Source organism: Desmodus rotundus, chromosome 9, assembly GCF_022682495.2.
Source record: "Desmodus rotundus isolate HL8 chromosome 9, HLdesRot8A.1, whole genome shotgun sequence".
Taxonomy (NCBI): Eukaryota; Metazoa; Chordata; class Mammalia; order Chiroptera; family Phyllostomidae; genus Desmodus; species Desmodus rotundus.
Genome location: NC_071395.1, coordinates 48,190,444 through 48,207,788, shown reverse-complemented (window position 1 = coordinate 48,207,788; position 17,345 = coordinate 48,190,444). Strand labels below are relative to the sequence as shown.

At 57.9% G+C, this 17,345-nt stretch overlaps 2 protein-coding genes across 5 annotated transcripts; one reads left to right on the top strand and one right to left on the bottom strand.

Moving 5' to 3' along the window:
• Positions 1-365: 365 nt before the first annotated feature.
• NR2F6 (nuclear receptor subfamily 2 group F member 6) lies at positions 366-10,578 on the top strand. Its single transcript, XM_024560688.3, has 4 exons — positions 366-1,367; positions 5,255-5,349; positions 8,010-8,576; positions 9,828-10,578. Exons 1-4 carry the CDS (start codon positions 1,084-1,086, stop codon positions 10,100-10,102), a joined length of 1,221 nt encoding a protein of 406 aa, XP_024416456.2. The 5' UTR covers positions 366-1,083; the 3' UTR covers positions 10,103-10,578.
• A 2,117-nt stretch (positions 10,579-12,695) lies between these two features.
• Positions 12,696-14,897, bottom strand: OCEL1 (occludin/ELL domain containing 1). Of its 4 annotated transcripts, XM_053912094.1 has the most exons (6): positions 14,765-14,897; positions 14,245-14,424; positions 13,914-14,113; positions 13,522-13,687; positions 13,283-13,336; positions 12,696-13,106 (listed from the first exon to the last, which is right to left on the bottom strand). In XM_053912094.1, exons 2-6 carry the CDS (start codon positions 14,320-14,322, stop codon positions 12,984-12,986), a joined length of 621 nt encoding a protein of 206 aa, XP_053768069.1. In that variant the 5' UTR covers positions 14,323-14,424; positions 14,765-14,897; the 3' UTR covers positions 12,696-12,983. The 4 variants fall into 4 exon arrangements, with proteins under 4 accessions (XP_053768069.1, XP_024416642.2, XP_024416641.2 ...); XM_024560874.4 differs by lacking the exon at positions 14,765-14,897 and having other exon boundaries at positions 12,696-13,082; positions 14,245-14,641; XM_024560873.4 differs by lacking the exon at positions 14,765-14,897 and having other exon boundaries at positions 14,245-14,636.
• Between the last annotated feature and the right edge of the window lie 2,448 nt (positions 14,898-17,345).

Genomic DNA, 17,345 nt, shown 5'->3' with positions numbered 1-17,345 from the left:
TCCGAGGGGCGCCTTCAGGGCGGTGGAGCGACGCTACGTCCCAAGCTGGAGGTGGAGGGGAGGGCCCTGAAGAGGCATCTTGGAGAGTGTAGAAGGGCAGAGGGCAGCTGCCGCCCAGGTTCCCGCCGCGGCCCAGCAGGGGTTAAGGCTGGAGCCGTAGAGGACGGAGGCGGGGATGAGGAGGGGGAGGGTCAGGCCAAGCAGTCCCGCGACCCACCCTCGCCCCTCCCTCCGGCCCAGGCGCCGGGCGCAGCGTACGGCCACCCATGCCCTTATAAGGGCGGCTGTCGCCGGGGCAACAAGCGCCCGCCCCCAGTCCGCCGCGCGCGCCCCTGCCCCCGCCCCCGCCCCCCTCCCGCCCCGCGAATGGAACGTTGTGTGTCAAACCGGCCGCAGCGCGAGGCCGGCGCACGGGGTCGGCAGCGGCGGCAGCGGCGGCGAGAGCGAGGCTCGGGCCCAAGCTCAGGCCCAGGCCTGGCGTGCGCGGCCGCAGCGGGGACGGCAGCTCGGGAAGCGCCGGCCAGCGGCCCTGCAGGCCCCGAGCGGCCGCCGGGGGGCCTCGGGGACCCAGGGGGCGCGGCGACCGGCCCCGGCGCGCGCCCGCCGCCCCTCCCCCTCGCCGCAGGCAGCCGCACAACTTGCGGCTAAACTTTCCCCCCGGCCTCCCGCACCCGAATGGCGGCCCGCTAAGTTGGCCGTAGCACCCGGCCGAGCGGCGGCCAGGCCACAGGGCGCCCCCTGCGCAGCCCGGGCTGGGCCATGGCCCGCGTGCCCCCGCCGGGGCCCCAGGGCGGCAGGGCGCGAGTCCCCGGGGCCCCCGGCACGCGCCTCTAGCGCGCCCCCCCCGACCCCGGGCCCGGCCCCGCGCACGCGTGGGAAAGTTGGCCTGGAACCGGCCCGACCAGTTCCGCCTGGGCGCGCGGACCGGTCGCAGGAAGTTGCTGCAAAACTTTTTTGGGGGGTGCAGCCGGTGTCCCCCGCGCGCCAGGGCCGGATGCGCACCGGGTAGAGTCCCCTGGGCCGATAGGGGTGCCCGGCGGGAGGAGCGCGGAGGGGGCGCCCCGGCCCCGCTGCCCTGGGGCTATGGCCATGGTGACCGGCGGCTGGGGCGGCCCCGGCGGCGGCGGCGACACGAACGGTGTGGACAAGGCAGGAGGATACCCGCGCGCGGCCGAGGAAGACTCGGCCTCACCCACCGGCGCCGCCAGCGACGCGGAGCCGGGCGACGAGGAGCGGCCGGGGCTGCAGGTGGACTGCGTGGTGTGCGGGGACAAGTCGAGCGGCAAACACTACGGCGTCTTCACCTGTGAGGGCTGCAAGAGCTTCTTCAAGCGGAGCATCCGCCGCAACCTCAGCTACACCTGCCGGTGAGCCCACCCATCCGCGCCCCGCCGCTTGCACCCGGCCTGGCCTGGCCCGGGCCCTGACCTGCTCGGTCACCTTGGGCCTGGCGCTGACCTTCCTGGGCCTCCACTCCCCCTCTGAGATAGGGGCACAGCCCCCTGTTCCCCTCTCCATTCCATTCCTGGGATTGTGTATACAGGGATTGTGTATACAGTCGGTGCTGTATGGATGCAGTTCCCCCATCAGGTGGTCTCTTTGAACCTTCCGCCCCGGTTCCTCGCTCCTGCCCCCTTCCTCCTTTTTCTCTGGAGAGGGGTCATCTCTGCGCGAAGAAAGAGTGGGGTGCTGTCAGGGCTGGGACCCTAACCTCGGGGCACCCCTTATTTTGGGAACATTGTCGTACGGCGCCTCACGGGAATCGAACGTGGAACTTGGACTATGCAGCTTACAGTGTCCAGGGGCCATTGTCTGCGGCCGCGGGGATCAATACGGCGCGCCCTAGGGGTCAAATATCACTTCCAAAGTCGCTCTGGCCACGGAAGCGTTGGCGAAAGCTAGACAGGGGTGACACAAGGCGGCCTTCTTTTCATGGGGGACCTTGTTGTAGGGGAGGGCTGGGCTTGCCCATTACCGGGCATACCCCCTGGGCTCAGCCTGGGCTTTGGGTCACCGGAAACCGCCTTTGGAGGGCGGGGAGGCTGGGGAGGCTGGCTGGATTTCACTGTACCTCTGCTGCTCCACCCCCGCAGCCATGAGAGGGGTGAGACCTGAGGCTCCTGGAAAATCCCTGAAACTTAGGTGGCTCCACTTCGGGTGGGGTGAGTGTTTCCAAGAAGGCCTGGGCCGCCCTAGGTTAGAGTCCCCATTGACAGGGCGGGCCTTGCTAGCTTCTCTGTTTGGAACCGGGTTTGCGTGTCCAGCCCAGGGCCCCTTCCCACCGCTCTTGAGTGAGCATCCTTTCGCTCCATTGACAAGCCCCTACTCTGAGCCCCCAGGAACATGCCTGGGCTCTGCAGAGCCAATGTGGGGAGCCCCATTTTCTGTATGTGCAGAATAGGCCCATACAGAACAGGCTCTGCAGAGAGATCCTGGTGTCTGTTCTGGGTCACCCAGGGAGAGATCCTGCCCCAGTTGGGGTTTAGCAAGGGGATCTTTGGGGCGGGAAGTCGGGTGGGACAGGCCCTGCCTGGGTAGTTCAGTTGGTTAGAGCTTCGTTGGGATAGGCCAAGGTTGTAGGTTTGATCCTCGGTCAGGGCACATACAAGAATCAACCAAAGAATGCGTATATTAGGGGAACAACAAATCAATGTTTCTCTATTTCATTCCCTCTCCCCCTCTCCCTTCTTCTCTCCAAAATCAATAAATGAAAAAAAGAGGGAGGAAGCGAAGTTGGGGTCAGAGCCCTTCCCAGGGAGGGCTTGTTGGTGAGGCACCTGGAGTTTGGCCCCAGGTCTGGGGTTAGGGCCTTTCTGGGGTGGCCGTGTGTGTGTGTGTGTGTGTGTGTGTGTGTGTGTGTGTGTGTGTGTGTGTGAGAGAGAGAGAGAGAGAGAGAGAGAGAGAGAGAGAGAGAGAGAGAGCGCGCGAGCGAGCTGGCTTGGCTTCCTCCCTCCTCCAGTGCTAACTGGGCCACCAGACTGGCCTCATTCTTGCTGCGGGAATAACTGCCTGCTTTCTGGCTGGGTCTTTGGGGAGGACAGCAAAGGGGCTCAGGCGGTTTTGGGGTCCCAGAGGCTCCCTGAGGGCAGGCGCACCAAGGCAGGGGAGAGGAGGCATTGTTAGGGGCTGGCAGGTTGGGCAGAAACCGAGTGCCGTATCACCAGATGGAGACACTGCCCCTCTCTGAGCCTCAGATTGACTCAGCCAAGTTCTCTCAGGGCTCATCCTGCGCAGTGTGATGCCCTCCTTACCCCCCAGAGAGACCGACTGCAAGTCCAACCCTCTACCGGTCTGGTGGGGACATAGTAAGATGCAGATGCTTCCAGCCTATGAGGTCTGGGCTGGGCCAGAGAGAGGGATAGGTCTGGGGTCCTAGGAGAGAGCAAGGGGTTCTGCCTGAGGGTCAGGGAGGACTGCCTGGAGGAGGACAATGGGAGGTGGGCCTTAAAACATGAGGGGTTTGGTCCTGGCAGATGCCCAGTGGCAGGTTGGGGGCGCAGTGTTGTAAGATGAGACCACTCAGGCACGGGAGAAGTTAGAACTGAGTGGGCCTGAAATGTTGGACTGAGGGCCACAGGGAGCCAAGGAGGGTGTGTGAGCAAGGGAGGGCTCTGATCATATTGAACTGGAAGCCAGAAATCCAGGAGGAAACTTAGCTGGGTCCCGGGGTTGGGCCAAGCATGTGCTTTTTAGGGTGGGTAATAGTCAGAACTTTTTGTTTCCCCATCTGGAAGGCCGGGAGGGCTGTCCCAATTCCAGAGCCGAGGAGGTTGAAGCAGAAGGTTCTGGGCCAGGTTCTCCTGGCCCTGAAGGTTCTCCTGAGGTCAGGGGGCCCCGAGCTGGGCCCCTCTCTGCCCCCCTCTCTGCCCACCCACCCACCCCAGGTCTGGCTGTTTCCAGCCGGCTGCCCAGAGCCTGCTGCCCAGGACCCTCCCACCGCCTGCCTGCTGGGCTTTGTTCTGGTTCTGCCTGAGCTCCCTCCACCCTAGCAGGGCCTCCTCCTGGGGGTTGGGGCTGTTTAGGGGCCGAGGCCTGGGCTCAGAGGCTTCCACTTGCAGGATCCAGGAACTTGGCGGCTCCTCAGATCTCCTAAAGCAGCCATTGGCACTCCCTGCTGGGGCCTGGGGCCTGACACCCACCCCAAAGTCCCTCAGATCGCCACGCCCCCTTTTCCCCAGTGCACTTCATAAGGAGCTGGCCTTTGGCCTCCCATTTTCAAATGAGGAAACTGAGGCTTGGTGGATAAGTTGCCTCTGGAGTGTCAGGGCTGCGTGTCCAGCTGAGAGTTGTTTGATTTTTAACTTTATTGAGTGTTTTACTCTGATTGTTTCTGGGTGAACTTCTTGGTGCTCAGCTGGAAGTCCAGGGGTGTCTGCCCCAGGTCTGGGCCTCAGAGAGCCCTGAGCCCAGGGTGGAGAGAGTCATGGAGGACAGGCATCAAGGGGAAGAGGTGCCAGGTACATTTGAAGAACAAGGACTTGAACCCTCCTGATGGGGTTGACTCTGGACAGGGAGTTCATTGCTGGACAGGGCCGGGCCACCTGCCCCATCCCTTGGAGAGGCAACAATGATCCCTGAGGGCCACCAGGAAGAAGCTTCTTAGGCTCAGTTAGGAGTTGGAAGGTCTTCCCAGAAGAAGGGAGGTGAGTGTGGAGTCTTAAAGTGGGGGCAGGGTTCGTTCGTTTATTCATTCACTCATTCATTCGTGGCAGTCTTGTACAGGCGGTGATGTGGGGACCCCACAATGCTGACCCCATAGATTAGCCCTGGCCTGGCCTAGCCTCTACTTTCTGAATCAACTCAGAAATCCCAGCTCCCTGACCACGTCCCTTCTTGGCCCTTGGAACAAGACCTCACCCCTGAGCCCGACACTGACCACATAAAATGAAACTGCTCAGGCCTCCATATTTTCACATTTCCAACCTTTTGCTCACCTTGCATTCTCTGCTTGTAATTGTTTTCCATTCACCTGGGGAACTATTCTGTCTTCAAAACCCAGTTCCAATGTACCCTCCCTCATATGCTAATCTACTTTGTGACAGACTCCTATTCATCTGTCACCACACACTCTACATTCCTCTTTGTAGACCTGCAGCCTTAGACTTTGCAGCCCTTGGGGACCACCTGCCCCACATGGGGTGGGTGGGCACTGGTGTTTTCCAGGTGCAGCCTTCAGAGTTGGCTCACAGGGTGGCTTGGGGAGCAAGATGTGGGTGTCACGGTGACCCACGTGGTGACCTCTGCATGGCCATAGGTCCAATCGTGACTGCCAGATCGACCAGCATCACCGTAACCAGTGCCAATACTGCCGCCTCAAGAAGTGCTTCCGGGTGGGCATGAGGAAGGAGGGTGAGTCTCCCCTGGGGTGGGGTAGACAAATGGCCTCTCCTTCACTCCCACTCTCGAGGTCTGGTGCCCGCTAACCTCTTTACCGCTGATCTGAGATCCTGCGGGTCTCGGTCTGGCCCAGGGCTGGAGGAATCCAATTATTCATGGCTGCCTGGTGGCTGTGCTGGAGCTGGGGCTGCCAGGGATGCCCTGACCTGGGCCCATGTCAGGACTGTTCTCCAGCCCCCCGTCCCTCAGAGGCAGGTGCCTTGGCTCTGATACCTCAGTGACCCCGCCCCTGCCCCCTAATCTAGCCACTACTTTCTGAACAAGGACATATTTTTTTATTTGACTTGCTTTCCCTCCCCACTCCACCCCTGCCTTAATGTTTGCCCAAGGCAGGAATTTGCCCAATTAAGTCAAAGGGCAGCCTGTCCTTCCACCTGACCCTTGGCCCTGCGAGCCAGAGGGAGGCCCAGACTCTTGTCTCTGCCCTGGGGACTTGGGTGGACATGTGCTGGCGACCGGGCCTAGAACTCTACTCTTAGAATTGAAGTGGAACTCAGAGACTTCCACCAGGAGCCGGGGGCACCGATGCAGAAGCTGGCTCCCGTGCTGGGTGTCCGGTCTCTGCCGAGACTCACAGGGGCCAGGCCGGCAGTTCTTCCTACATTTCAGTTGAGTCTTTCTGGTCGAAAGTTGGTTTCTTCTCTGCTGGGCCTTAAAAAGAAGCTAGGAACGGTTGCTTAGACTCTGTCTCTGAAACTGTCTAGTCATTCCCTTCGGTCCTTTTAAGTTTGAGATGATTCTCCTGCCCCATTCCCCCCACCTGGATTCGCCTCCGCTTGTCCATTGGACCTAAAGTCCTTATGTACTTCAAATCAGGGCGTCAGATCTCCTGCCTCAGGGGTGGATACCATCATAATTGCAGCTCATGTCCCAAGCACAGTCCTCCCTCAGGGCTGTTCCTTCTGCCTGGCACGTTCTTTCCCCAGATGCCTGCATGGCTTCCTCCCTCACTTCTTTTAAGGTTTGCTTAAATAGCACCTCCTCATAGAAGCCCTCCTGATGGCCCTTCGTCATCCTCCTTGATTTCGCTCCGTTTACCTTGCTTTGCTCCCGTGTCAGAATGTCTCCTCTCTGAGGACAGGGACTTCTGTCTTGTTTTCTGACATAACCCCAGTGCCTATAAACCCGGTCCTGCAACACAGAAGGTGCTCAATAAGTGTTTCTTGGCTTGAATTGCTATCCACTTAGCCTTTACTGTGTGCCAAGTGCTGTCCTAAGCAGGTCAGATAGAGTCTTATGACATTCAGTGATTGGTGTCATAATCTTTATTATTATCTCCTAAATCTTACAGATGGGGAAACTGAGCTCAGAGCAGAGAGCCATTTTGAGGCCATTTTGCCAGGGTATGAGAGCAACAGAGTTGTGGTTGGGGCTTGAACCCATGCATTTCTGGGCTGAATGAGGAGGAAGACTGGGGAAGGGATGCTCAGGAAGTGGGAACAGCAAGTGCAAAGGCCCTGAGGTGGGAACATGGCTGGGGATAGAGAAATAGTGGGGGTGGGGTTTAGAACTGAGTGAGCAAAGGGCGAAGAAGGGCCCCCAACCCCTGAGAACCAGGCTCCACCCAAGTCCTTGCTTCTTCCCCTGGCTCCCACTCACGTCTGTCTCCCCATGTGCTCCATGGTGGGTTGACCAAGAGTTCATGGAGGTGGCGAGACAGGGCCTGCCAACTCATTAAAGCTCATTAATTAGTCTCTGCCTGGCACCCAGCCTAGTCTGCCCTCTTCCCACCTACCTGGTTGCTGGGGACACTGGCTGAGGCAAGCAGTGAGTCGTCTCCCTCCTCACAGTCAAGGCTACTGAGGGCAGCTGATGTTTATTGAGCACCTGCTGTCCGGGACCCCATTCTCAGCACTGGGGCTACTGCAGGGACCCAGACAGACGGATCCTCCTGGGGGCCATGACTGGGGGAGGGGCAGGGCTGGTAGCTAGAGAAATGATCCCATCTCCATAGGAGAGATGACTTGCTTTAGGGACAGGCTGGCCAGGGACCCCACGTTCTAGGAAAGCTCCCCTTCCCTGGCCCCATTTTCAGCTCTGGGACTCATGATTGACAGATAGGGGCATGGTTGACAGGTCAAGCCTCCCTGGCTGCTGAATGGAGCTCACACAGTCCAGTGGGAGGGGGCCAGGCATGCATGAAATTCGCCCTCACCCAGTGGTCCTGTTCCCACCCAGGAAGGTCCTCCCCACCATGGTCCTTCTCTGGAGGGGTGGGGTTGGGGCTGGCTGGACAAGGGCTCAGGCTGCAGGCACAGGGAAGAGCAGGGAGGGGCCTGCAGGACCCTGTGCCCTTGCCTCCCAACAAGCTGTGTGCCTATGGGGTGGGGTTGGGGGTTTCAGGGAAAGGCTAGCTGTGGTCTTAGAGGGAAGGGGCTGAATGACCCTTTGATGACTTTTGTCTTTCCCCTTTTATTCCTCCCTGTCTGCCCTCCATGATTCTCTGGATATCCACTTTTCCCCTATTCCTTCTCGCTCCTCCTGCCACCTCTCACGGCCCTCCCCCATGCTCCTCCATCCTCTTCCCCATTTTCCTTATTCCTCCCCCATCTGCTGTTCCCCCTCTCCCCTCCTTCCCCTCTCTCCTGTCCATCTCTACCCACCACCCACAGCGGTCCAGCGTGGCCGCATCCCGCACTCGCTGCCGGGTGCTGTGACAGCCTCTTCGGGCAGCCCCCCCGGTTCTGTGCTGGCTGCAGCGGTAGCGGGCGGGGACCTCTTCCCGGGGCAGCCTGTGTCGGAGCTGATCGCGCAGCTGCTGCGCGCCGAGCCCTACCCCGCGGCGGCCGGGCGCTTTGGCGCAGGCAGCGGTTCGTCAGGCGCAGTGCTGGGAATCGACAACGTGTGTGAACTGGCCGCGCGGCTGCTGTTCAGTACAGTGGAGTGGGCTCGCCACGCGCCCTTCTTCCCTGACCTGCCGGTGGCCGACCAGGTGGCGCTGCTGCGCCTGAGCTGGAGCGAGCTGTTCGTGCTGAACGCCGCACAGGCGGCGCTGCCCCTGCACACGGCGCCGCTGCTGGCCGCAGCTGGTCTGCACGCCGCGCCCATGGCCGCCGAGCGCGCAGTGGCCTTCATGGATCAGGTGCGTGCCTTCCAGGAGCAGGTGGACAAGCTGGGCCGCCTGCAGGTCGACTCCGCTGAATACGGCTGTCTCAAGGCCATCGCGCTGTTCACACCTGGTAAGATGTGCTCCAAAGGGGGGAACATGGGGACTCTCTGGAGTTGTGCGGGTGAGCCCTCCACTCCCTGACCCCCTCCCTGCCTGCCAGACCTGTGGCCCTGCACCTGCTGTGAGTGCTAATGGGGGCAGGGGAGGAGGTGATATATGAAGTATGTCACCTTGGTGCCCCCACCCCAGGTCCCAGGTCTCCCTAAGAACTCTGACTTGAGCCCAGGCCCCAGGCTGGGTCGGGACTGGTGACTCAGGTCCCCACAACCTCTCTGCCGTTATTCTGGGGCTCTCTGAGATCCCCCCACCTACCATCCCCTCATCGAAGTTTTCATTGTCCTCAGCACTGCCAGCAGAGGGCCGGGGGCACAGGAGGGGAGGTCTCTGAAACCTGGTTTGGGCCCCTTGGTACCCCCAGATCAGGGTGCTTCCAACTTAGCACTTGTTAAGGGTTGCTCAGAAACAGGCAGGGTGCTCTGGCACCTAGTTCTGGGACCCCACTCCCTGATTTCTGTGAACCCAGACCTCTGACCCAGAGCCCCCAACCGGCCCCTAGGGCAGCCTCCAGGCCACCAGAGCTGCACTGGCTTGAGAAGGGGTGTGGCTTTGAGGTCCTACCTGTTGAGGAGGGGCTAGGCTGTCCTTATACTCTCCTTGCCACTTGTAACCATCCACCCGCCAAAGCCCCACCTAATTCTAGGGACTGGTGGCACAGCTGCCTCTGTACTCTGGAAGGTTCCAGACCCCCCCCCCCCCCCCCCCAGGTGTCTTCTTGGGGCCAGGGATGGAGGAACCAGATCCAGGCCATTCTGGGAGGTAGCTTTCTTGTGAGAAATATGGCTTTGCCTTCGTGCTTTCCCCAGAAGCCTCCTCTGCCCCCACCTTCAAAGGGCCCCATCTAGACACTGTCACATTCCCTCACCCCCCAGGACCCTCTGGGCCTTGCCTTTCTCCCCCAGTCCCCTCCCCAACCCTGTTTTCCTTGATGTTGATTAGCACTTGTCTCCCTGTCAAGACCTCGGTGGGGGTCCCATCCCCCCTTGAGGTATCACTGCCTACGCCCTTGTTTTTGTCCTCAGATGAGGCCGCCTCCATCTCTCTTGAGGACCACTGCTTAGATATCCCCACTTATGCCCCAGGCCCCCGCCTACCGCGTGTCCCCTTCCCTCCATATTCTCAGCCCCAGTGGCGCTTCCAGTAACTCTTGGGACCCTGTGTCCTGCCATGTCCTACCCATCCGATCTTGCCCTTGTCCTCTCAGATGCCTGTGGCCTCTCAGATCCAGCGCATGTGGAGAGTCTGCAGGAGAAGGCGCAGGTGGCTCTCACCGAGTACGTACGGGCCCAGTATCCGTCCCAGCCCCAGCGCTTTGGGCGCCTGCTGCTGAGGCTCCCTGCCCTGCGCGCAGTCCCTGCCTCCCTCATCTCCCAGCTGTTCTTCATGCGCCTGGTGGGCAAGACGCCCATCGAGACGCTGATCCGAGACATGCTGCTGTCCGGGAGCACCTTCAACTGGCCCTATGGCTCGGGCCAGTGACTGCACCAGGACCCAGGGCTCTGTGGCCTGGTCTGCAGACCTCAAGGGGTGTGGCTGCTTGAGCCTCGGGGGATCCCCAGACAGAGGACCCTAGCCTCTCTCCTCAGACTCCTATTTTTTAAAGACTGTGAAACGTTTGTCTTTTCTGTTTTTTAAATGATCATGAAACCAAAAAGTGACTGATGGTCCAGGCTCCGGCCTCACCCTCCCAAGAACCCCTTGGCCAAAGTGGGGGGAGGGACTGAGGTTCCAATCCTGGGAAAGTTGTCCCTCAGCACCTCAGGCATGAACTTGTGGGACGGTGGGGTTGGCTGCCCTGGTGTGATGGACAGAGGCCTGGTGTCTGGACTGGAGGGGTGGCCACAGCCAGGCAGGGGTCGTGTGCATCAGGTGGCTTCCTCTGGACACGTGATCCATGTTGGACACTACATGGTTAATGAATCAAGGCCAATTAATAAAGTTGTTTCCTACCTGCACAGCCTCAGTCATCTTTGGCCGGGGGGTGGGGAGGGTGGGCAGCCTACCATGGGGACCTACTCCCGCCACCTGGAAACCCCTCAACTAACAGCATCCCCTCTTGCTGGTTTTGTTGGACAGTGTTGTGGACAAACTGAGGCTGGGGGAGAGCGGGGCTGAGGTCAGCCAGTGAGTCTGTAGGAGTTAAGCCTAGCACATGGCTCAAGTTCAAATTCAGGCTCTGGCTTCAGGGAGGGAGTGAGCCTCATAGATTCAACACCTGCCCTGGACCAAACAACTCATTGTTTTCTTTGACCAGCCCTTAATCATGGCATCTGGGCCCCAGTGTCCTCAGAAAAAACATCTGGGGCTAACTCTGTCACATGATAGCCCAGAGTCCCCCATCCCCCTGGCCACAGTGATCCTATTGGTTCTGGGAGGGCACGTGGCCTAGATCTGGCCAGTGGATTGGATGGCAGGGTTCGGAACTAGGAGGAGATACAATCAAAGCAGAGCCAGGAAAGGATCAATTTCCCAGGATGCCACAGGAGGCCCTGGATCCAGCCATACCTGGAAGTCCTTGGTTGTTTTAGTCCCATGAGCCCAGACTTCCCCTTCTGTGCCCAAGCCAGTTTGAATCTATATGTAACTAAAGCACCTGTAGCTCTGGCCGGTGTGGCTCAGTGGATTGAGTGCCAGCCTGTGAACCAAAAGGTCACTGGTTTGATTCCCCATCAGGGCACATGCCTGGGCTGCACGTGGCCCTGGTCGCAGCCTGAGTTGCAGGCCAGGTCCCCCTGTGAGGCGGCCAATTGATGTTCCTCTCCCTCTCCCAGACTTTGAAATGTGGACTTGAGTTGGTACGGAATGGCCATCCTGGCCTCAAGTTTGCAGCCTGCAGTGTGAAAGGCACCTAAGGGAGTTATTGCCAGGACTGTGGCTCTAGGGGGCCTGGATGGTGGTGGGGGTGGCACCTTGGCCCTGACTGAGGCCTTATCAGGCAAGAGACAAGCCCTCCATCAAAGATGCCCCTTTGAAAGCAGTGAGGGAAGAGCTTGGGTCTCACCCAGCTAGTGCTTAGCCCTCCCCATTAGCACCCCAGCGTGCCTCATGTCCATCTTAGAGGCCTGGAAAGATTGGGGGTGGGGTGTGTGTGTGTGTGTGAGGCCATTCTCTGTGGAACTGAGTGAGGGTCTTGTGCCCTGGCTACTGGGAACCCATTGAGGCTGGACTGGGTCAGCATCTTCTGAAATGTCCTGTGGGTAAGTGGATGGATGTCCACTCAGTTGGACTGGACAGCAGTGCCCCATTTCTCAGATTCACAGGACATCTGAGGACTGAGCAAGACCATTGCATCTGCTTCGCTTCCAGTCCCCAGGCTAGAGACTTCGATGTCTGTCCAGGCCTGACTGCTGACCTACTACAAAACCCCACCCATATGGCCCTTCCTGCGAGGAGTCATCTTGAGCCTCCCTGGCTGTAAAGACTGGCGTCAGGCCCCCTATTATCTGTCACACTGGGCCCAGGGCTGCCTTCCCTGAGAACGGGGGCTCCGTGAGGGCGGGCCCAGGGACTGAGGCCTCTGTGCCCACAGTCTGCTTCCCTGATTGTCCCTGTCCCTTGTGGCTCTCCTGAAAGGCCAAGACTCAAAGAGGGTACTAGCACAGGGCCCCACGGGGAGCCTGGCACTACCAGTGTCCCACGCACCTGAGCCCTGGGCCAGGTGTGTGAACTGTGGCCACAGTGCCCAGTGCCAATCACAGTTCAGCTTGCAATGCCCAGAAGTGGAAAGTCACAGGGACCCATTTAACCGGTTGGTGTCAGGGCCTCCTGTAGGTGAGTTGCATCTGCTCGCTTCAGAGGGCCCCCAGCATGGCGTCACATGTATTTTCCAGGGGGCTGCCCCAGCAAGACTCTACGGTCCTTTGCTTCCTTTACTGGACCTGTGGGAACACCTGGCCCCTCACTTTCCCACGGAAAGGGCCACTTGAGGAAGAGAGGGAGCCCCCTGGACAGACTAGAATTCATACCACGCCCGGAGACCCTGGACAAAGCTGTATCCTGGAACCTTGATTTTTTTTTCTCTGGAAAATGGAAGAACAATTTTTTGGTGACAACTAAGTGTTAAGCAGCTATATATAGTATATAAGAAATGTTTATTCCACTGGGATTGGAAAGCAGCACCTGCTTCCAGGGGTCAGGGTTGGGAGTCCGGAAGTAAGTCCTGGGAAGAATTTCTTGAGTAGAGGTCATCAGAGCTAAGCCTCAAAGGCTGAGGCATTTGCAATCAGGGAAAGCTACCCCATGCAGGTGGGAGAGCAAGAGCTAAGGCTACGAGGTAGAAAGAGAAGCGAGGGTGAGGTGGGACCCCCCCCCCCCCCCCCCCGGCCCCGCAATGTGTCCCTCTGCCTGTCTTCCAGGTAGCTCAGAAGTACACAGAGCCCTCGCTGTCTCCTCGGTTGTCGAATTTCTGGATTTGCGCCTTGAGGTGCCTTAGTTTGCTCTTCAGGTAGCGGTAGCGAGCCTGTTTGTCCAGAAAGATGGGGTCCTGGGTAGGGTGAGAGCCAGGGAAGTCCTTATGGCAGTCTGGCCTACAGCCCTCAAGCGGCTTGCCCCTTGGTTTTTCCTCTCTTAGCCTCAGTTTTCTTTCTGTGAAACTGGGCACTTATGGGAGTGTCAGGGGTGCAAAGGCGAGGCTGTGAGATTCAGGAGACCATGACTCACCGTCCGCTTCTTCTCAAATTCCCTCCAGACACGGGTGGCTACTTGAGCCTCCTTCTACAAGGGAAGAAGGAGGAGGGACTCAGGGAGTGCTGGACCCAAGGAGAGGTGAGGAAACTGAGGCTCAGAGAGACAGGTGACCCATCTAGGAAGGACCTTAAGGGTTGATGTTGGCTCATTTGTGGTGGTGCCCACCCAATCTGGAAGGGCTGTGGGGCAGGGGTTTCCACCCGGTTGCTGACCTGGCTTCGGGGAGGGGGCAGTGAGGTCAGCAGGGCCTTCAGCTGCTGGAGCTTTTTCTGTGCAGAGTCCAACTGCTGCTGGAGCTCCAAGAACTCTGCATACTGGTCCTGAAACACGGCAGTGTAGCAGCTCCGCTCCCTCTCACTGGTCACTGCCGGGTACTTACTGCAGGGAGGGGGCGGTGCTGAGATCAGGGCAGAGTGTGAGTGTAAAGAACCCCTGCCTTTTCCCCAATCAGTGTAATTTGTTTTTCTTAACTCATGCTGGGCGCCCTACTCAAAATGCCCTTTTTCTCTTACCAATTGGTCAACTCTTATTCACTTGTCAAAGCCCCAAACTCAGTGCCCCTTTCCTGTCCCCAGGCCTTAGCAACCGCATGGGGGACACTTACAGCTTATAGTCGGGCAGTGGGTATGGCCTAGACATATGCCCCTCAGGGATGGATCCAACAGGCTTCTTGGTGCCCAGGAGGGCCTGGGAGGGTAGTTCATCCTCAAATACAATCTTCTTGGGCCTTGGCCTGTGAGGTCCTGGCTGCGGTTGGCATAGGGAGCGGGGGCCGCTGGTGTCAAGGCCTCGAGGCACCAGATGCTGCAGATGCCGCAGGAATCAGGGTTTGGAGTTAACGAGGGTATCAGGAAGCACCTGGGATCCTTTAAACTGCGGGGAATGAATCCTCCGCCTAGGCTTGGCCTGGGGACCCTCCTTCCGTTCAGACTCACCAGGGGCCCTGGGCCAGGAGGGCGGGTCTGCAGGTCCCCCCGGGAGCCGTGGGTATGGTGGGGGGCCCGGGTGGGCATCGACCTTGAGGAGGAGCCACTCGGGCGTCCCGGGGCTGACCGGCGGATCCTGCGGGGGCCGTCGTTGTGGCCCGCGCGTGGCGGGGGTGGTCGGCGCACGGCCTGTGAACACAGAAGCACGTACCTGAAGGAGGGCACCGCGGGTGGACGCGCGGAGTGGTGAACCTGGCAACAGCCAACTCTGCAGTCACGGGCGTGTTCCATAGCCCCGCTGTTTTAGTACAGACTGTCGCGATTGGTCCTTAAAGCACTTTAACCCGGAAAAGCCTATGCAAATGACCGTGACGCCCTCTCTCTTCTCGGGCCTGGCTCGCGTTAACCCCCGCGGAGACGCAATCTCGCCTGCTCAGGCGCGATGAGCCCACGGACCCCACCCCGGAGAGGTCCCCGGTGATCCCCTCCCAGGCTACGCGCTGCACGGACCGCTCCCGTCCCGGGTCACCTGTCCCAGCGTCCAGGGCTCCGAGCCTGGGTCTTCTCTCAGCGTAGCTTGAATCCCGGTTGTACCTTAACTGCTGGCTGGACCCAACTGCTGGGGCGGCTCTGCAAAACGGGGGCGGAGCTAAGGGGAGGAGCCGGGTGGGGCCTGGCTACGTGGGAAGTGGACTCACATCCATGAAACCAAGGTTCGAGTCCAACGAAGACCCCGACTTGCTGTCTGTGTGGGGCCGATGACTCACGCTCTCGGAACCTCAATTTATTTGTCAGAAAACTGGCGGTTTTGGCGAACTTGCATTTATTTACAAAAAAATTACACTGACAAAAATATTCCTCTAAATAATTAGACGTATGTTTGTAAAGTTCAAACAATAGAAAAATGCCTAGGGAAAAAAATGAATTTCTCATGCTCCCTTGTCTCCAGAAGCAGCACGTAATTGTGTCTCCTTCTGGAGAGATCCTATTTCAATGACAAATATATTTTCCTCACTACAGACAATACTGCAAAAATATTTACGTTCAAATTTCTTTGGTCACACGTGTGAGGATTACCTGTGGGATAAACCCCTAGAAGTGGAACTGCCCCAGCGAAGGGACCTATCTATGTATTTAAATGTTGGAAACACAGTGTTAAGTCGTTCTTCGCTGAGGCCGTGCTGTTGATGATCTGTTCAGCAGTGAAACACCGGGTTTCCCAAAACCTTTGCAACCCCGATGTTATCACGATTTTCCGCAAATGAATTTTGTTTTAAATCTCGTTTAACCTGGTGAGTGAAAAAATTCAGAAACCATTTGTATTTCTTTTCCTGTTTATTTCCTGCAAATCTTTTCTTGTCTTGTTGATTTTTAGCAGCTCTTCCTGTATCCCGGCAGTTAGTTGAACCAGGTAGTGTATCTATCTTGTTATGATTAATGGGATCTTTCAATATATTTCAAATTGTTTTGAATATAGGAAACTAATTTAAATACTCATTAAATCCCTTGCTAGTTTATTGAATTCTCTCATTAAAATAGCTTTTTGTGTATATTTTTAAAAAGGTTGTATTTATTTTTTAGAGAGAGGGGAAAGGAGGGAGGAAGAGGGGGAGACACTGATGTGAGATGGCTCAGGTGCCTCTCACGCACGCCCCAGCTGGGGGCCAGGCCTGCGACCCAGGCGACCCAGGCCCGTGCCCTGGCCGGGAATCAAGCCCCGGCAACCTTTCTCTTTGTGGGAAGACTCCCAGCCAACTAACCCACGCCGGCCAGGGCAAAGTAGCTTTTTAAGATGGTGATGGAGACTTGGCTTGGTTGGGGTGGTGAACTCACACAATATACAGATGATGTGTGATAGAATTGTGCCCCTGAAACCTATACAATTTTATTAACCAATGTCACCCCAATAAATTCAATAAAAAATGAATTAAAAATAAAAAAGAAAATAGCTTTTTAGTTTGTTTGGGTCTTTCATACAGTCGTATCATCTGCAAATACTTCAACTCTTTTCTCACTTTTCAGTCTCCCGTATCTTCTGGCCTAGGTGCATGGCCAACACCTCCAGCCACTGTTAAACCACTGGGGGTGGTGGGTGGGCCATGGGTGCCCCACCTCCTCACTTTGACGGTAGAACTTTCAGTATTTGTCCATTAAACTCAGTACTGCCTTTGGCTTGAGGTTTTTCAGTTAAATGAGGGAAAAAACCCATCTTTTCCTCATTTAGTATTAAGTCTTTGAGTAACAGATCTTGGCACTATTCAGCCACAGTGCAAAGTACCATTTCACCCTGTCTACTCTATGGTTTTATTTCCTGATGCATTCATGTGGCTATTAACAGGCTCCTCAACACTGAACCACTCCTGGGTCCCAGGCATGAGTCTCCTTTTTACGATCTATTTTTAACAAGTTGTCACTAGAGCTTCTAAAAAGCTCTACCTGGTGGTCTTGCACCTGTGTCGATGCAGATCCATGCGGGCACCTCCATGAGTGCCCCACAGTGCCTGCTCACGCTCCCAAGGTTCTGCAACAGGCACTTCCCGCGCACCCGTCCACCTTCCCTCCCTGAGTTGCCCTGGTCACCACCCTCCCAGGCTTTGCCCCCAAAGTCTGAAGTGAGGGCGGGCAGATGCCAGGAGCCACTGTTACCCTGGACTCCCACTCATGACCCCTTTCAGGGTCCCATCTCCAGTGCCCTCCAGTTCTCGTCCGAAATGATCAGGCTGTGGCCTGAGCAGGGCAGGGACTCCCAACCCTCTTGGGTTTGCCGAGCGACTGTGCGAAGCACCTGCGATGCCCTGAGAGCCTGGGCTGTGCTGAGCACTGCCCCTAAATCACCACCTTCAGCTGCAAAGAAGGCCCAGCACTGACGCCCCTCCTCCAGGCTGATCTTCAGGCAAGGCCCCATTCCTTCCCCACCCTCCAGGCCTCACTTGCCCTGACTCCACAGGGCTGAGGCACTGTGTTTGGCTGCGACTCTATCAGACTGGGGTCTCCTGGGGCTTCTGGGGGCCCTGCCTTGTCTGGTGTGAGGTAGGTACCAAGGGGAAGTGGGGGGGGGCACTTATGCCGAGTCACCACCCCTGTCCCCAGCCTGATCTTTCTCCCCTGTG